Consider the following 20,453-nt stretch of genomic DNA (forward strand, 5'->3'; position numbering starts at 1 on the left):
CAATTCAGATTCTACATTGATGCAAAGAGGTTTTCATCACGACATAATTCATCTCCACAAAAGAACAGGATGACAAATGGCATGAGCACTCCCAGCAGCCATCCAGTCTGAGGGACCTGTACACTTCACACGTGTACTCTGCCAAAATCCTGGTTGCTGAAAGATGGAAGCAAACACAGAGAGGAGTCCAGCACAGCAGAACCAGCTCCAGCTCTGCTGTCCCCCAACACGCCCTCAGTGCCACAGCACCGACACCCCGAACATGGAGCCTGAACAACCTTCCCCTGTGCTCCCAACCTGCCCCACCCTTGTAACTGAATGTGAGGAGCCTTCTAACACCACTTAACTCCACATCACCTTTTGCACCTGAAACTTGAAAGCAGCATTCTCCCATACCGGCATTCCAGGTCAGCAAATCTTAATGCGAGTGGACAGGTTTACACCAACATTCCACTAAAAGTGGTGAATCCATTTTAAATCTTAGCAGCTTATCATATTTTTAAAAGAAAAAGACTTTCCCTGATATTAAAGTGAGGCTCAATATAGCATAACTCAAATGCAATTCTAAAATAAACAGAACTTTGAAGCAGTCACAACCATCTACTGGCAGTGGGTTCAATCAAAATATCCTCCCTGTGCAAATAATCACATTCCAAAAAAATTACTTACCTAGAAATGGAATGAGGCTAAATTAATTAGTGTTAAAGTTTATAATCCCTCATTTTTACATAATAGTTACATGACCACCAGTGATGCATAAAAGGAGGAGGGGAAAAAAAAAATGAAGTGTTTGGCTCCATTAATCAGTTCATAAGTTTACTGATTTAGCTTGCAGAATTTATTCACACGCAGTGCTAGCTTAAAATCCCATATATTAAAAATCCTCCCCAAAATACAGAAGAACAGGATCTCAGTTTTAATTTATTTAAAAGTTATCTGAAAAGTTTATGAAGGAAACAGAGAATGTGCAGCACTACAAATTTAAGGAAATATAGGAAATTGCATTTTTAAACTACATTCAGGACAGAAAACAACAGAAGGAAGCAGCATTAAGCAGTGAATAAATACAAGTGTTGCACAAGCCTCTACTAAGGCTTTCTGAACAACCAACCCAACTATTTCTCACTAACTCATACTTTTAAAGTACCACTCCAAGTTCACTAAGTATCTTTCGAGGAATCCTTCAGTCTATTCCCAAATAAAGCACATTTTTGTCTCTTTTGCTTGATTATTTTTAAAGCCACTGTGAGAAATTAGATCTGAATCTATGCTCTGTCAACATGGCCATTCATACTCCTGAAAGACAGAAGGAGACACAAGACCTCACACCCTACATACTTTATTCAGACTGCAAACCTCTCTTGGGTGGTGCCACGTGCAGTGCCGGTACCTGCAAGGCCATTCAGATCAAAACAACCCATCTGCCCACGCTGATACTAAAGGAGCCCAGACTCTCACCCATCAACATCATTATTATGTCACAGATATTAAATTTCATACCTAACTGTGCTTTCAAAGCTGCACATAAAAGTGGAATTGGAGTCAGACATAAAGTTACTACTACCCTCTTCCTCAACTGCTTTTTTGCCCAGTTTGAGTTACACAGAAAGGAAAAGAGGAAAAGGAGCAGGTGTGTTCTAAGTTCTACACCTCAAGAGACCGTAACAGATCTATAGAACAGCTTCTCATGCTCTGTTCCACATGGTATCCATCACATGCAGTTTGTAAGCCCTGGATAAATTGCTGAGTAAGATGCAGGTTGGTTCTTCACTTTCATGACCTCTAGCAGCTTACTCTCTCCTCTGCGTAAATCATTTGGGAAACAAGCTAGCAGAATTCCTAGATATATTAGAGTCCATCTTTAAAAAAGCAAAACAAAAACCAAACAACCCACAATAAGCAAGAATAACTTTGATAGATTTGATAGATAGGAAGAGAGTGTTTCCTTAAAAACCCTCTAATTAGAAGCCATTTCTCTAATGGACAAACACTGAAAGCAGAAGTTTGGATTAAACTGCTCAAAATAACTAAACAGCAAGATCCCAGAGGAAAACATCTCAACTGTGAAATCAAAGGAGGTCTGGTAAGGAAAAGACTGTTATCAGCCAGGAGGTTTAAATACATTCTTGAAGGAGCTAAAGCTGTGTTTTCTTGTCATCTTTATTCAAGTATTTCACAGCAGTTATATTACAAATTACAGTAAAATGTTCAAAATCTCCAGAAGTTCAAAAAAAATTAAATAACTTACTTCAAACTAACGTAAAATGAAGTCAAAATGCAAAACATCAATTAAAACACAGTTCTGAATAAAACTATAGAATCCAAAATATACCATAGCTGATGAAGGAAGTCTACTTAATCCACAAAGTAGACACACGTTAATGAAAACAAACAGGACGCCCCAATGTCTAAATAACCCAATGTACAAGATACAAAAGATGCAAGTACAAGCCCAAATTCAAGCTTATGTTGTGATTACAAAATAAAATAAAAACAAAATAAATGACTATCAGCTGCAGGTCCTGCCGTTCAGGAGACTGAAGGTAAAACCAGCACTGACCCACCAACTTAATCAAAACAAAAAAAAAGGAAGACGATATTACAAAACCCAGTAATCCTGTAAATACATTGGCATATGAGGAAATCAAGTAACAATACAAAGGACACAAAACAAAACAAAAAAATAATCACAGGTGAGATTCAAGCTTGCAAATACAATTAACTCCATAGCCATCAACTTCACCCAAGAGCAACTCTATCATTCCAAGACAGCCCCTCCAGCCCCCCAGGGAAAACTCCTTCCTCCTGGTCAGCCACGTTCCATTGGCCCCAGCACAAGGACTCACACAGGAGTTTATTTGCAATTTTCACAACAAGAAACAAGGAAGAGAGGTCAATTTGTACAAACTCTTGCCAGTGCTATGTGGCAAAAAAATTAAAAACATACAAAGAGTAAACAAGTTTAGACCACATGGATAGATTAACAGCTGTTTAAACTCTATAACCACCAGACATCTGTAAAGGAAAACAAAAACTGAAGTGTGGTTATTTGGGCTAAGAAGGCGAGTATATCATTTTAGGTAAGCTGTCCACTAGAACATCTGATATCAGCTACTTTTCTCTAAAACAATATGGCAGCTCCTCAATTAGTAAAGTTGCCTCTTAACGATTTTTCCCAATCAACAACTGACAGTAAAAATTTTCCTTTAGAAACCTGACCTTTTAGAACCATTTTTAATGACAGGCATTAGCTTAAACTTGCTTTTCACACTCACTGGTGACTAAAATTCTCAACTGTTTTAGTTCATATAAATTTATTAACTTCTTACAAATGAATGCAGTTTTATCTTCCACAAGTGCTGCTGTTACTTGAACAAAAACTTCTTTGAGTAAGTGAAACTGGAATAAATATTCTTAAAAAATTCTGCAGCAAGAACCTGAGACTTGCAAAAAACCCTTTTATCAGAAACTTGCTACAAAAAATCTGCTACATTTCATTTAATCAAATCTTAAAGTTTGTAACAATTTCCATCAAAATACAAAATGCTGTTAATGTACCAGACACATAAATATCTCAAACAGGTATGATGCTAATAAATACTAAATGAAACATGGAAAAAAATCCCATAATCAAATCTGAGATCAAAGAATCTCATTTAAAATGTGTTTTCTGCTTGTTTTTGTTGTTTTTAATCGCACTTTCCCACCTAAAAAATACAGTTTCTGCATGGGTTGCATTTAGGTGTAACTAGACATACATGAACGTTTAAAACCTTTTCCTGCCATTAGCTATGAAGAAAAACAGTGGCATTCGGGGGAGAAAAAGATCCAAGATAGAATTATGTTTAACCATAATGTACAAAGCACTTTGGATCACTGCAGTAGGCCAAGGCCCACGTTCTCTCTCTGCAGCACTACACTGGGATGAGCCGTAGAGGTGGAGACAAGTCCCTTAGCTTCGGTTTGGACGTGGGAGCAGAGTGATTACAGTCCTCCATGAACACTGTTGGTAACTAAAATACAAAAAGCTGAGGTAGCTCAGTATCTCTGCAGTAGTCTGTTTAATTAAAAACTAATCACACTGCATTGCATATTTCTGGACAGACACTCCTGCAGCTACGTAGGGACAGTCACAACGAATGGTTTATGATGGGAACACCAGCCAACTGCTCTACAACACCTTCCACGTGGGTTCAAAATAAATCAGCCCAGGTAATGTTGTAACTCCGAGCTTGTGATAAAACACAAGGGGGTTTTTTGGAATTGCCTAGACTATTCTCTCCAGTTGCCAGAAAGGAAAGGTGTTGAACTCCACAATTCAGACCCAGAGAACCCTGGTCCCAACAGATGGATTCCAAAGGATGTGCTCCAATCCCCCCAACAGGAACAATGCTTTGCACAGAACGACTGTGAAACCTAATGTAAGTTTTATTTTCAACTGAGGTTGGGCTCCAGGACTTTGACCAACTATAGTGTCTTACCTGCACTGCACAGTCCAATCTATATTACAAACACACAACTTCAGAATGAAACCTGCAAGTATTAACCTTGCTTTCCCTAAAGAACTCACACTGGAAAACAAGGAGATGGTGGGAAAATGCTTCATTTTTAGTAACACAGAAGAGTTTCACTGTGTACTTGTTTCTAAAACAAATATATACCAATGAAAAAGGAATTTCACCATTTTGGTAAAGTATGTGGCTTTTTCAGTGTGTCTTAGTTTAGTTCTGTAGAGTAAGACAGGCATTATAGAACCATAATACTGGTTGCCATCCAATGAAGAGAATACAATTCATCCTTTTGGAGATCTTCATTCTGCAGACAGCTTTCTAACATTGCCATTTGCTATAATCCAAACAAACTGCTTAGCCTAATCTTTCTCAATTGACTAAAAGGCACATTAAAGGCAGTTCTAGAGAGCCTCATCTTCAAATTACTGTACATCCAGTTACTCAAGATTTCTACCATAACACATCACTGCCTTCTTTAGAACAGATTCATTTTGTCCGTTACCCCAGAGAAGAGAAAAATTGGAAAAAAAAAATTAAAAAAAGGTTGCCTGTTTAAAAATATTCAACTTAGATCTGCTCTTTCCAGTCCTCTTGTATGTGTTGGTCTTCACTTTGCCCGAAGTTTTCCCCAAAGATAAATGCATGTAGAGTGAACAAGAGCAGGAATGAGAACAGTTTCTGTAGCACCAAAAAATCTCCAAGCTGTGGCATTGCATTCTTTATTTATATCAGATACAACTATATGAAGTTCTGTTTGGTTCTTGTAGGCTGGTTGGTTTCAGGTACCTGAGACAATAGCACCAAATTCAACAGAAACAAAAAGAGAGAGCACTTAAGACCAAGGCTCTGCACATACTTGGTGCAAATGGAAACTGAATGGCTCAGAGGGCTGCTCTCCCATGAGCAGTTTGAGAGGATAAACCCACCCATCTTGACAAGTTCACAGGAATGTTTCAAACACACGAACTGTTCTTTCCATCTCCTGCAAGAGACACAGACCATCGATTACACATACATAGACAGAAATAAAGTTACATTAGGTAGTAGTATTTACTGGGGTTTTTTTAATCTGAATAAATAATAGAAAAATAGACATTTCTGTTTATTAGCTGCTATCTGCTAGCAAAATATGGTAAAAGAGGAAACTAATTAAAGATGTATTAATGCAGAAAAGCACTCTACTATGACAGTCCATGAGAAAAATCGAAGCTTATCAGGGTCAGTTATATAATTAATGTGCTCAATATGTATTAGGAAAGCATTGCAGTGGCACACTGCATGAATTCAAGTCTTACTGCACACTTATGCTATTGGTGACCCAGCTATAAACACATCTCTGCACAGTTTGGATTATCAAAGTAAAGATCAGTCTCTACATTCTCCTGCTGGATAAATGTCTTTTTAATCTACGTAACATTTTGCACAGTTTTTCAACACATTTTTAGGTGAAGATTGCAAAGGAACAGCATGAAAATGGTTTGAAAAGTGTTTTGCAGGAACTCTAAAAAAATCCCACACTAAGGCCTTTCCAGGTTTTGTTGTAAATTATTCATGGAGAAGAATATTTAGTGCTCAGTGATCCAACTGGAAACTTGCAATTGTTGTCCTTTTTCTCAGCAGGGCTGGTTATCAGCAAGCTGATCCCAATCCCTCTGCAGCTAGAACAGTGATGTTGGATGGAATGCATATCCAGAGTTATGACCAGACTGTGCCCATGGTGAAATGAACCTTTTCTGAGGAAGTGTTATCAGAAACAATCCCTGGTTTCTAAGCCATTAGTACACTAAAATTCTTTCTATTTACAGATAAAGTCTCAAAGTCTATTTAAAGGTTTTGCCTGTACATCAGTGAATTGATAGATTAACAGTTCTTGGAAAACCTAAACCTATTTCACAATATTCAGATAATGAATAAAAGGAACTGTACAACATCACCTCTATAAGTTGTGATTTGTCATAGTCCCTACGATGTCTGTAGATGCACTGACTGAGGAGTGAATATAATCTCTCAAGTTGGTCAACAGTCAGGTTGTCACTTTTCTTAACCACCAAATCAAGCAGTTTCTGTTGGAACAACAAAATGTGAAGTTAAGAGGGTTTTCTATTATCAATTTTTACAATGTTTTTAAGGACAAATCAGAAATGCAACCTCTTTCTGAAGCCCTACTTTGAAGGGATACATACAAATAAAATGAACCACACCTGGGTAGCAGCAAGGCTATTGCTTCCATATAGATACAAAAAGGACTTGATGTCTCTCTTCACTTCTCTGCTTATACCCATATGTTTTTTTCTTAAGATTTTTTTACTCAGCATAGTTGGGGCAATGTTTGTTTTGTTTGAATGTCACTTCATCCTGTTTCATCTTGGTCAATAAAAACTGCCTTGATAGCTAAAGCAGACATTTTTAAGAATTTGCATTGGCAAGAAATTTTAAGTACTACCAAATGAAAACACACTTGGAACTCCACAAATGTTGACAAATGGTGCAAAACAGAGAAGGGGACAAGAAGGAGACACACAACACATGTAACATTGCTCATAAACAGAAGGCGAAAGTACTGTACGTAGTAGCAAAGAGTAAAATTTAAGATTTTTTTTTTCCCCTCTCATAACAATTCTATGGTTCCAAAGAGATTATCATCTATACTCCACAGAAAACGAGATCTCAATTTCATAGCAGGTCAATGTAGTTTTTACAACAGAAGATAGCAAATTTTATTGTAACTTTGCTTAAAAAGGGACAAAACTGAAAGAAAATTAACTAGCAGTCTATGATACCAAAACATCAGCACAAAGTCCAATTTGCCTTCCAGTCCACTAACAGTTCCCTTCCCTCCACCAAGTATACATACACAGGAAAGGAAAAGATGATGTTAACTCCTAATTACTAGGCATATTAACTCCTAATTACCAGGCACCCAGCAGTTCCTTGGTACCTGACATGTCCAATTATTGCATATGAGTACCTGCAAAACCTGCAATTAAAATAGTGGACTGCTGTGACATTACCAGATTTCTAAATGTAGTAATGATGGGACAGTCAGGATTCAGCAGTTCTAATAATTTTTCATCCAAAAAACACTGATCAACTAATAATTTGCAGAAGTCACTGCAGTCATAATACTTGTTTGCAGCCAAAAATATAGGAAACGTTGCTTCAGAACAGAGAAAGGAAGCATTTTTCATGGAGTTTGTTAACAGTTCAATTTATTTTTTCAGTTCTATTACCTTTAGTCTGTCATGGTCAACAACTACAGAGGGTAAGGGATCTGATGGTTCCTCTGGGACCTGCTCCAAACTTGTGGGCTTTGACTGTTCCACAGCGACTTTCCGTGTTCTCTTGCTTTTGAATATACCTGTTATTTGGAAAACAATTATCAGCAATGCCAGTCTCACAAAGTGAACAGCTTGTTTCTTCACTTTAGTTTGATTTTGCTTGTTTGGTTTGTTGAGTTTTTTTGAATCAAGCAAGAATGTAGCAGTGCACATTATTCATCAGTTTTGCAGAATTCTGAATGTTTACAGGTGCACAAAACTACAGTTCAGAAAAAACACATGAAACTGGTAATCTTTGAACTCAGAAGTTCCAAAGAGAAAACTGAATGCCACTAAAAGAGTTTCCATTATATCATTTCTATTTAACAACAACCAATTAAAAACCTTATAAGAGAAATTCAAATACTAAGCTAATGCTGAAAATATTTCTGCTTGAGTGAAATCCTCATTTTTTTTCCTCAAAAGCGTCCCATGTCTTCATCACCACAGTAATTCTAACATCTGCTTTACTTCAGAAATCTCATGCTTTTGTGACACTTTCCTGGTTTTTTCCACCTCTGTGTTCAGGATGTTGTCCAATCCTGTTGCAGAGAATAAAGTGGTTTTATATCTCCTGATTCTCTCTCTACATTCATTCACTATTTTTCTCCTCCTCAGCTATTTAAAAAGCCTTTTCTTCTGAGGACCCCACTATTATAACCATCCTAAAGTATACAAAATTCAACTGCCAAATTTAGAAATGTAAAGGCTCTTAACACATCATACCCTTCTTGTGATATTCTTAGGACCTTTCTTGTACTATTCTCCTTACCCTTAGAGAAAACACGTATGTACAAACACAGTCAACATCTAGACAGTGATATTCTCAAAATTCAGATCTCTCATTAAAGCTCATTTACTTTGTAAATCTCAACACTAACTTTTGAAGTAAAGATTTCATTCTTTTAGATAATTCTGAAAAGCTCATTAAAAAGGCAATCATGTATAAGGCTTTTATTTCTGTTCCCTGAGGAAACTATGTCTCTTGCCTTCAAAGGACATGGCCCCTTCTTTTATGCACCACCAGGATTTCCCTTCTCCTTCTCTTATCCTTTTGCTGCACTGTTACTGTGTTCACTGTGACTCCAAAGCCAGATACCTTCTCCAATAGATAAACAACAGTTTATCTGGCTTTTTCTATGACTTCAACTTTTACTTTAGCTTTTGCAATAAACAAATGTTTTTAAAGGAATACATTATGTATTTCTATGGTTTTCCATCCAATGTCAATGATACTTTTATCATAAATCTCTAAACAAAACTAGTCAAAACTTATCACGTAGATCAAAATATAAATCAGACAGAATACACAGACCAAAAGCTATATCATATATTTATCTCCATTTATAATATTTTAAATAGTTAATTATTGTTTTAATGTTCTCTCAGTATTTACAGTGTTTTCCACAAAGCCTACAAAAATAAACAGAATAGTTTTAGTATGAAGATACATTTACTTGCCTAAGATAAAAATACACCAAGTCAAGAGTGGACTTCTAATTTTTCTATGTGAATTAAATGTTTTAAGCATGCTAAGAGTTTCAAATAAATAGTCAGCACTTCATAAAATATTGCTATATAGTATGAATTGTAACATATCACAATGAAAAATATACACATTAACCTGGACACTAATATTAAGACAAAAACATTGAAAACAACCTGTACCTTCTTTATCTGCTTCAGCATCTTTAGTTTCCATGTCTGTGCTCTGTAGTGTTATCTCATTATTGCTGCAATGTGGTAACTCAGCTTTCACTAGATCACTTTCTTGACTTTCACTGGAAGCTTCCATTCTCTCCTTTGGCTGATCTTCAGATAAAGATTTTTGCTTGTTACTATCTCTGCTGTCACAGGGTGAAACAGCATCAAGTGATTCCATTTTGCCATTATGACAGGCTGGAACAGGTACACCTTCGGAGCTGTGTACAGATGTCTCTCCATTCACACAGTCCCCTTTCAGTGTAGAGTCCTTCCTTAGTTCCTTTTCAGTACCCAGGGTAACACTGTCAGTTATTAATAGGGATTCATTTGAGCTCTCTTCTTCTGTGGAAGCAAAATTGTTTTCCTTTGCTGATGTCCCATTGTTAAGCCTCTGCTCTGCATCTATATCCATAATATCACAAGAGGATTCATCATTTGTCATAGAGAGGTCTCCTGTTTCCTCTCCATTCTCCTCAATGCAGTCAGTGCTGATCTCTAGCTCTCCATTTTCCAGCAATTTACTGTCCTCACCATGATTTTCATCATCAGCAAACTTTGCATCATCTTCATCTTTCTTCAAATTATTGACTTTCCTCTTCTTAATAATGCCTTTGCCCCACTGCGAGCGCCGTCTCGATTTCCTCCTTATTCGAACTGAATTATAGTGGGGAAAAAAAAAAACCAAAACCTTTTAGATGCACAGGTACCCCCCAGTAAAGAGACCAGGATATTAAAATATGCTGCTGTGTGTGAAACAAATGTGTTCACACTTCAAGGATAAAGCTGTCTCTTGATTTAAATGTGAGAAAATTAGAGACACCAAGGACTTTTACAAATAAGGAGTGGACATTCAGTCATGCACACAATTCCTAAACTGTGGAAACGAGATATCCCTAAAAATGTATTTTATACATTAAGTATAATATACTACATATATATACATTTTACCTATAAATATATACATTTGTAGGTAAAACACTGAAAGAAAACAGCTAAGCAATGATGTAGAACTCATTCTCATTCGGGTAATGCAGACTCTAAAGACAGTTATTCTCATTTTCTCTTTTTAGGTCCTCAGCAATTTAAAATCATTATACAACAAGTAAGAAGTGCAACCCATGGATTCATAGAATAATTCAGGTTGGAAGGGACACGAGGAAGTCTCTGGTCCAACCTACTACTCCATCCAGGGTCAGCTGTGAGGGCAGACCAGGCTGATCAGGGCTTCACGCACCCATGTATCGAAAACCTCCACAGATGCAAGACTCAAGGACCTTCATGAGCATCCCACATTGATGTGTAAGTGTCATAACAGTGAAAAGGCTTTGTGACTTGTATGCAATCACTTCTTATTCCCGTTTATGTCCACTGCCAATTCAAAAGCATCTTCACTGTTTAAATCAGCTAAATCTCCTCCATCTTACATTCATTCCCACCTCTGTACTCAAGATCACTGCATTGACAAAATGTGGTTTTAAAAAAAAAAATCTCACAAACACCTCATTTATACAATGAGCCTGTAAGCAGAAGAGGAAGCAGTGGTCCTTAAACTAACCTCATCACCCCTGCCTTTCCTCTGTATTGTGTAACTCAACTTGAAGCACCATGGCAATGTGATAATTTTTTCAGTATTTTTGCATCCTTACTTGTTCATTTTTTCTTATTTCTTAACTGTATATTCTATGCCTTTGAAAAATTACATAATATACTACTTTTCAGAAAGGGTATTTTATTTTACTAACCCATCTGCAGCAAGATACAACTAAGGCACCAATCTAAAAAGAGGTTTTGGGACACTTTTGCAATATGATCAGCAAATGTAGAAGGAAGACTATTCAAATCTAATGCTATTGTCAACATCCTTTTCAAGTGCACTAACAAGACACAGCTCAGAAGACCAATAAAAATGCTGGGAAAAACTGAAGCTTCTACGTTCAAATTCAAACAACGATGAAAACTGCTCATATTTCTGCAAAACTGCTGAACTTGTGGCCAAGTGACTATAAATGAAAATCACAGCCAACAGTTACCAGAGATTGACAAATTTTCTTCGTTTCAAAATGCACTCTTATGTTAAGCACCTTCATAATGTTCTTTATATTTGTAAGTTGCTTTGATTTATGGGGTATTAAGTCCTAGATCTGTGTCTGCCAACCTCACACTGAGTTACAAAGATCTTGCTTTGAAGATACAAGCACTGTGCAGGTACAAGTGCTGTGAATTAATTCACAGACGCTCAGAGAAGCACAGCTGTACTTCAGAACTTGCTTCCCATGAGTGTGTATGCAGCTAGTTTCACTACTGCATTAGGAATAAATCTTAACCTTTTAGCTTTAAAGCTATCTAAAGATACAATCACACTGCAATAAAAACAGTCTCACTTGGAATGTGTATTTATTTCTACAAATAATCCTTATGGAGAACTGCAAATTTTGAGAGGAAAAAAAAAAACAACGCTTTCTCCAGGTATTTTCAAGGTTTGATAGTGGCTTCTACAGTCAGGGTCACTGTTTTACTGATGACAAACTACAATCTACTCATATAACTTTTCAGGAGTTCATGTATTTTTTTCCCTAGATTGTACAAGAGATTTTCATTAACAACTGAAGCAGCAAATCTCAAACTAAACAGGGATATGTAAACTTATGACAAAATAAACTCCCCTCTTAGGCAATGGGCTTAGCCTCAGTTCAACTCCAAAGATGGGTAAATAAGACACAGAAGGGGAATAAAAGTCCATCAAAGGAAATCTAGTATGTCCTGAAATGTATAAACTATTAGTCGAAATTTTTAAAGGTACACTGATTTTGGCTCTTTAGGCTGACTTTGCTGTCAGATAGCTATATCAGCTATAATGTCAAATATATTTGACATTTTTTACATCAGTGAATTGTACTTTAAGTATTTTAATGGTGCATCTCTTCTGTCCACCCTGTGAGTCCCACCTGGGATGAGGACACATAATTTGCCTGACCACACAAGTACATTCCTAAAATTCTTAAGTGAGAGAAATCACATTAAAGCAAAATGGAATTAATCCTTGTATTACGCATCTCATTAAATTTCAAGTCTGCCCAAATGACAGCAAGTCGCACTCACTGTCTCATGCAGTACTTTTCGAACATACATTGTATGTGTTGGTTTTTACTGCTATTTTTAATTAGGACAAAGCAACCACAAAAAAGTGCTGCAGCAACGTCTTTTGGGATGAGAGAGGAAATTCTGGCTCCAGATCCTTAGCAACCAAAGCATTGTTATATGTATTTTTCTTCTATACAGACAGCCAAGCCTGTAAAACAGTGAAAAAATTGAGCAACAAATACTGTATTTAAAAACAATATCCACCACCAGTCTGTCTTTCTGTCTGCCCAGTTCCTGTAGACAAGGGAATGGTACAAGTAGTAGAAGTGTTTAACGGACCACAGAACCATGTGACCAATTGCAGACAACAACACCAGCTTTCATAATCTACACTGATTCCCTTCCTTTTTACTGGAAAGAAAAAGGCACTACTGCAAGAATATCATGGACCTGAGGCAGGAAAAAGTAAAATTTATCTCTGCATCCTGCAGGACAGTTGAATATGACTCAAAAAAGAAGAAGGAGCTACCACAGGGTAAAACTGATGCAAAACTAAAAGGCTAATGGGCAGGAACTACTGAATTAATCGATTGCTGCTAAAAAATAAACTGGGGTCCCATCTTTGCTATCTTAATGTTTATATTTTAGAAGACTGTGAACTGTCAAGAGTAGAATGACAGTCTTTTTATTTTCTAGTCAATATGATTCATGACATACTATCAGTTTCCAGTAGGTAACAGAATGAGACAGCTATTTACAGAAGAAAAACTTTGAGTGAACTTTGTTAAAAAAATGAACAGAGTACAGACAATTGCAAGTTAATGCCTTAACACCTTTTCAATTACTCCTTTTAAAACTACTCATCTGAAATCTCTCCATTGATACCTACTCTTCTGGCAGTTTTTGTGCCAGAGGCAGTAAAAATACTATTGTCAGAGGAATCCTGCTTTATAGAACTGAGTTTCTATAACTCAAACTATTATAATACCAATTATTCACACATGAATACATTCACTTGCCTTCTGAATTTCTCAACTCTTCACTCTATAATCTTCACATAACCTCTACAGATTTGCCAAGGGGATCCTCACTTCAGTTCTAGCTTCTTTCTGGTTTGCTTTTTTGTAAATCACTACTCAGAATTTTTAATGACAATAAATACCTGTCTGACCACAAGTCACACATAACATTTCATTTTGGTTCACATGAAGCTGATATCAAACCCAAACTTTACCTGTTCCTTTTTTTTTTCCTAAGCTGCACAATCCATGCAGACAGTACTTTTTAAAAGTGCTATGTAATACAATGCAATTAATCACTGAATACAAATTTACTCTTCATTTTGTGAAGCAATAAGTGAGGTTTCTCAGTTCTTCCATTCTAAGTTGAGTTACCCTTACAGAGTTGTTTGAAAGACCCATAAAGAAGGCAGACAGCATTTCCCTCAGTAATGATTAAAAAACAAATTCTCTACTGTCCTTATTTCATAAGGACTAGTCCTCTACGTGAAGTTAAGTAAAATGAAACCTATAGCAGACTTTTAAAAATTCTGAATTCTTGCCCACTCACAGGTGCTGCTTGGAGATTCTCAAGTCAGATACACCAAGTAATGACAACATCTTCTGGTGAAATAAGCACTAACCTTGTCCAGAGCAGAGCATAGTTCTTGGTTATTAAAGAACAGTGATAGCAAAAAATAAAACCCTAAATTATATGAAACAAAAAAATTCCGACTGCTTCTCACATTCCTGAAATACTTCTGCAAGATCTAATGGTAACTATGACCTTTCTGTCTAGTATGGTCTGAAGAAAACAGACCTCAGAAACATGGGTGAATGGTACAGAAGCTTCAGAGTTGAGGATGTACTGTTGCTGTCCCTCAAATCGAGCACAACAGTTACAGAACTGTAGACCATACAGCAATAAAGTTAACAGTTGGAAAAGAAAGTAGATATACTTAGAAAATTCAAAGACTATCAATTATTAACAAGCAAGTCTGCTTCCCTTAATATGGATGAACTCTAATGAGATGTAGCAACAAAAGCAGAGACGTTTCTCTTTAAATTCCTGTAGTCTGACTACTGCAGTACAGTGAGTGCAGCACAGCATTCAGAGGCTAACAAGTTCACTTCATGCTGCAGAAAAGACCCTTACATGCCTCTGCACTGCTTAAAATCCATTAGAGAATGTGAATCTTCTATCATTAAATGATAAAACTGACATCCATCAAACAGTAAATTCTCTGTTGTTACTTTATTTCATGAAGAATTCTTGGGGATTAAAATTCAAAGAAGATTCTCATGGCAAGCAAGATCACCATGGATCTAGACTTTTTGTCTGCAGTATCAAGAACCACTTAAAGCAATGCATATTTTAAGTTTTTCTTCCATGATCAAAACCCTCAACTCCTTTTTGACGTCTTGTGTGTAAAGTAACTCAAAGCCTTGAGAAAGCACTTACTATCACTTATGCTCTCTTATGCAGCATCCAGAATATCTATGTACTTGCCACAGTAATTTAGCTGCTTCCAGTAGCTCCACATTCCTTACCAAGGGGCACCAAATAGTCCACTTGAAAGTCTCTGGAGTTTCTACTCACTAAGTCCCAAATTGTAGTCAGAGATAAGCAGCAAGAAAGAACAGAGCACAGTTCTGCAACGGCTTAAAAAGCAAAATGTCTCTTAGCTTCCACTAACAGACAAAGCCATTCCTCCTCCAAAGCCAGCTATAGTGTTTGCACTACCTCATTTGTGCCAGCACTACTGTTCCTGCAGTAAAACAGATAAGGGAACTAAATCCATCTGAAACGTTGTTTGGTTTTGGGGTTTTTTTTCCCCTGGGTTAGTTTTCAATATCTTTGGTTGAGCTTTCCAACTCATGAATGACGGTGCTGGCACAGGGGACATGGTGGGAATATGGCACCAGTGACAAGGCAAGTAGTGACCTGCAGTTTGACCAGCTTGAAGTGACTAACCCCTGAATGGGTAACTAACCTCTGAAAGATGCCATTTTCTTCACCTGGATGGAGGGCACTCAAGGCACAGAGCTGACAAGTACATTAGAAGAACTGCGTGCAAGAGCTTCACATATTTATGAACTTCATCAGCATATGTAACAGCTTATGTTGTGTAAACAAATACTAGAAAGAACCTGGGCACCGCTACTCAATAAGGAAGAGTCAAGTTTCATAAGGAGTTGAAATGCATACAAAACCAACCTTAGCTGCAGCATCCTCAGCATTTTCTCCTCCAGTCACCTGCTTTCCCCTACCATCCCCTATAATGCTCTCGACTCAAGCTCTTCCCAATATTTATCACAAAATTCTCAGTATCTCCTGTTTCTCCTCACCCCAATGAACAGGACAGACGATACACTACAGCCGAGATGTGCAGGCCATGCCTGGCCAATACCATGTTTTAGATGACCAGCTGCCAAGACCAGGCAGAACAGATAATTACCATTTTCCATCTATTGCCTTTTCCTTCACTAGACACGTGGATTTATCCAGCTACCAATTTTCACAAAACCTGCAGGAATCTAATCTTTCAGCCCTTAACACCTGTCAAATTTCTCTGAACTCTGCTAAATGATTCACAAGTTATTAGGGGAGCTGAGATGGACAGAGAGCACAGGTATGATTTTCTTGGAAAACCAAGACAGAAATATAATTTACATGAAACCAGAGTTATTATGTTAGTAAAATACATGACAAGACAGTCACATGGGAAAATTAAAGAGGAAAATGAAGTCAAAAGAGAAGAGACAACCAGATTAATGCCACCCGCGGAGATAATTTTTAGAATTTCCACCTCTATAGGTCTGCTCATTTTTCCTCTGCTGATTAGCCCTGTGCAACAGCAACTATTCCAGCTATACATATTCTTGGTACCTTCTGTTGGCTCCTAAGGACTAATGAATGACAGCTTCCTGCTTTAAGGGAGCCATGAACAAACAAGAAAGAATCATGGCTACTGGGTGGTTTCTCTATCAAAGAGACAAAATTGAAAAAAACCAACACAATACAAAGAAATCTGAAGGTAAGAAATGGGTATTAACCACCAGAAAATCCACAACTTCTGAAGACAGAAATTTACCCCCCAAATTTAAAGCAAAGGTTGTTGCAGATTTAGAAAGAGAGGAAGGAAGGGATCTATCTGGTCTGAAAACTGCTTTTATTACCTCACTTGTGCATACCACTTAAAGGAAAAAACCTGACTTTAGAAGAACTAATTAAAAAACCTTTTTACCATGTTTCTAAGAAAGGAGGTTATAATGCTTCAAGAAAAACTCCTTCTTAAGAAAGGCTGAGCCATCTTGCATTACTGAGTTATAAAGGAGATGAATAACAAGAGAATAATAAAAAGTCACCGATCAGGTAAATTGTAGAACCCATTTTGCCCTCTGTCAGAGAAAGGAGACATTCGATCAATTCAAGAGCCAGCTTTTTAACAGTGATGAAAGATTTCTTTGCCACTAGATATCACTGAGTCTAAAAGTGATGGGATACCAAAAAAGTAGATTTATTAGAGCTCCCACAAATTCATTAAACTGCATTTTAAATAAGAAGAATTACAAAACCTATGGGTTTTTAAAGAACTGTTAACCAACTTGGAATCAGTTGAGTTGGTATATCATCAAAATCAGACATTAAAAAAAATATTTCTCAAATGTTTGCAAGTTCCTCTTAAAGCATCTGGTTGGAGCCAGCATCAGACACAAGAGATCAAACTACTCCCACCTAGAATGCCAACTCCTACACTACCCAGAACAAAATGATAAAGAAACAAAGACAGTTCTCTCAGCCCTGAGGAAAGATGTCCTCAAATCCCAGAAAATCTTTTTTAATTATGTCTGTCAAGTTACAGTACTTGCCTCTATCTCAAGTGAGAAATAATCCAAGTCAAATCTGGAAAGCAGGAGGAGACGACAAAACAGTAGCAAGTGTAGGATGTGTGACAAAACAGCAGCTACTCAAAATTTAATGTTAGCATCTGGATGACTGTTAATATACCAGTATCCAAATTCTGAATCCAAACTCAGAACTAAACCAAAAGACAGAAAATAGTTAGAATAATAAAACCCATATGGCATCTGGTCTGCCATGTCCTTTGATAAGGCATTGCTGCAGCCACAGGAATGCCTGAAGTACAGTAATCACTGACACCACTGCAGCAGAGAGGTCAGAGACACTAAACAGACAAAAATCACACAATGACTGAGAATAAAATGGTTTCTAAGAAAGACTGTAAACAAAAGGCCTTTTCTTTCTAAAAATCTTTAAAAAAAAAACTGACAAAACAAAATCCTTTCCATGATAAAGCAGAAACACATAAGTTTCACATGACAGCAAAGATCACCATTAAGGGGGAAAGAAAACCAAACCAAAAACCAACTAACCAACCAAAAAAAAAAAGAAAAAAAAAACAAAACCAAAACCAAACCAACATAAAAACACACACAAAATATTATTTATTTAGGAACTACATTTTCTGCAACAGTTTTTTAGATCCTTGCTTGATCTCCCTGCAGTTCTTTCTATAGAGATCACTAATCACTTAAATTATTGGGAAAAGTTAACAGTGTGTTTACTTCATATTTCATAAAATGACTTTTATATAAAACTTGTATTTTTAATACTTTGCACAACACAAAGGATTTAAATTTTTTTTATTTGCTCCAAATGCCATTTTCACAGCTATGCTATTTATCATGTGGCATAAAAGACATCTTCACTATGAAGAAAATATAAAATCTGCGGTCTATCACTACAATATATTATCATTAAATGCTGCAAAAAAAGATAAGAATGCAAAAGCCAAATCATCCCCATAGAGTTTATTTATATGTAACACTGAAGGAAGCAACTGCAAGACAGTAAAATAGTATGCAACATGCCCCATCTACTGGCAAAATGGAGCAGCTGGATAAAGTTTTACTATACAGTATCTCAACAATTAAAGAGATGCTAATGCTCTCTGTGCTAATATGTGTCTAAACCACCTAATTTAGCAGACACACCGAACTGTATATTGCTGGTAATTTCCTTTTCCACACAAGGGCAAAATAGGACCCTTCTCATCAGTGCACAGTGACAAGAGGTAATGGGCATAGATCAAAATACAAGACATTCAAAATTAAGGAAAAGAAGTTATTGTGCGAGTTGCAAAGCAGTACAAGAGGTTCCCTAGGCATATCACAGAGCCTCCTTTATTGGAAATGTTCAAAATACAATTAGACAAAGCCTTGAGCAACCAGCTCTGAGGGGAGTTAGACCAGATGATCTCCAGAGGTTCCTTACAGCCACAGCAATTTTGTGATTCTATGATCATAAAACTACTTATATCAGACTTTTTACCTATGTCCCGTTCTAAGTTCCCACCAGAACACTTGCACTTTTCTCAAAATACACTGTTGATATGGAAATATTTTAAATTATCTGTGGCAGAACTTGTCCAAATAGATTTTCAGCAACGTCTGTAATGCAATACAATTTAAACTCATCTATACTGTGATAAACAATCCACCACAGCTGTACCTGCAATGAGAGAAATAGAAGTTGCAGATGAAATCTAGCTCAGGAACGTGTATCACCATGTCTTCAAACACAACAACTATTCTGTGCCACATTTCTGACAGCTCATCTTGGTCTAATCAAATCAATAAAATATCTAAAATGCATTAGAAAAATTATATGAATCACAAAATAATAGGTACCAAAAAAAAATAAAGTTTTATACAAAATACATAACCTCAGAAAATAAACCAACACATAATAATCTAACTCTTCCTCTACTGAACAGGGCTTTAAATTTGGCAAGGCTGCTGCACTGTCTGCAGTTCAGTCTGTTTTTCGAGAAGATACTTGACAACAATTTCTTTTAGAGTTCTCAAGTTTTTCATCTGAATTAAGCTTTTTGCAGCTATTCTCTAAAATACTGTAAAAAGAAAAAAGCTTCCAAAAATAACAACTTATCAGGAAAATAATGTCATGATTGGTGATTTTTTTCCTTAGGATTTCTATAAGGAAAAAAATTAATTCAAGTTCAAACAGCAGAAAAACTGAAAGATTTTCAGAATTATTAATTGAAAAGTACAGGTTTTTATCCTGTGTAATTAAAATACACAAATAATTTTCCTTGTTACTCTGCTTGTGCAATACATTATAGCCTTCAAAAAAAAAAATCTTAGTTCTTGACCATAAAAAAAATTTCCACTCTACCTCTAAAATCATGTCTGTTCAGAAATCCCTTCTCTAAACTTGTTTCTTCCATTTATACAGTCACAATCCACAATATCATTTGCTGCTATTCAAGCTCCCTACAGTCCGCTCAGTTCTGCTCTCACCCTTCTCTAGCTCTGTCCTCCCAGCACCCTTTTAAGGCCATTTCTCTTCCTAATTTCTAGTTCCTACTGAACTGACCACATCAATCTTTAAGTGTGACCACGTACTACTTGAATCCCTTCTGCAGATTTGTGATTGCTCACCAATTCCTAGTTCTCTCTCTTGATTACTAGAGGCATCACATCCCTCCTGGACTAGTTACCTTTCCCAGACTCAGCCTTAAAAGGAAGATTTTCATTTGATCACAGTCCCAAACACCACTAAGCCTCAAATTTTCTCGCCTTCCAAGCTAAATCACCAAAATACTAACAGGATCAGTGCCTTAACAGTAACTTTTTTGTTTACAGAGACACTGGCAGTTTCCTACAGTAGATGGCTTGAGTTTTCAAACAACTGCCACTGCCTCCACAACAGGGAAGAGACAGGAGCTGCTTTGGATGCAAGTCACCAGCAACGGCTGCTCCCTCTCTTCCCAAGAGATGTCCAGCTTGGAGGTCTA

The 20,453-nt window shown here is 36.8% G+C and overlaps 1 protein-coding gene across 2 annotated transcripts in view; it reads right to left on the minus strand.

The window, feature by feature from the left end:
- Positions 1 to 2,142: 2,142 nt before the first annotated feature.
- ATAD2B (ATPase family AAA domain containing 2B) overlaps positions 2,143 to 20,453 on the minus strand; it is a 75,341-nt gene continuing 57,030 nt past the window's right edge. For both annotated transcript variants that reach the window (XM_064650642.1, XM_064650641.1), the window contains exons 25-28: positions 9,497 to 10,186; positions 7,742 to 7,869; positions 6,446 to 6,574; positions 2,143 to 5,493 (exon numbers count right to left, since the gene is read on the minus strand). In XM_064650642.1, the coding sequence (XP_064506712.1) occupies positions 5,452 to 5,493; positions 6,446 to 6,574; positions 7,742 to 7,869; positions 9,497 to 10,186 (989 nt within the window). In that variant the 3' untranslated portion in view covers positions 2,143 to 5,451. The remainder of the gene's footprint in view (positions 5,494 to 6,445; positions 6,575 to 7,741; positions 7,870 to 9,496; positions 10,187 to 20,453) is intronic.

Source organism: Pseudopipra pipra, chromosome 3 (genome assembly GCF_036250125.1).
Source record: "Pseudopipra pipra isolate bDixPip1 chromosome 3, bDixPip1.hap1, whole genome shotgun sequence".
Lineage (NCBI taxonomy): Eukaryota > Metazoa > Chordata > Aves > Passeriformes > Pipridae > Pseudopipra > Pseudopipra pipra.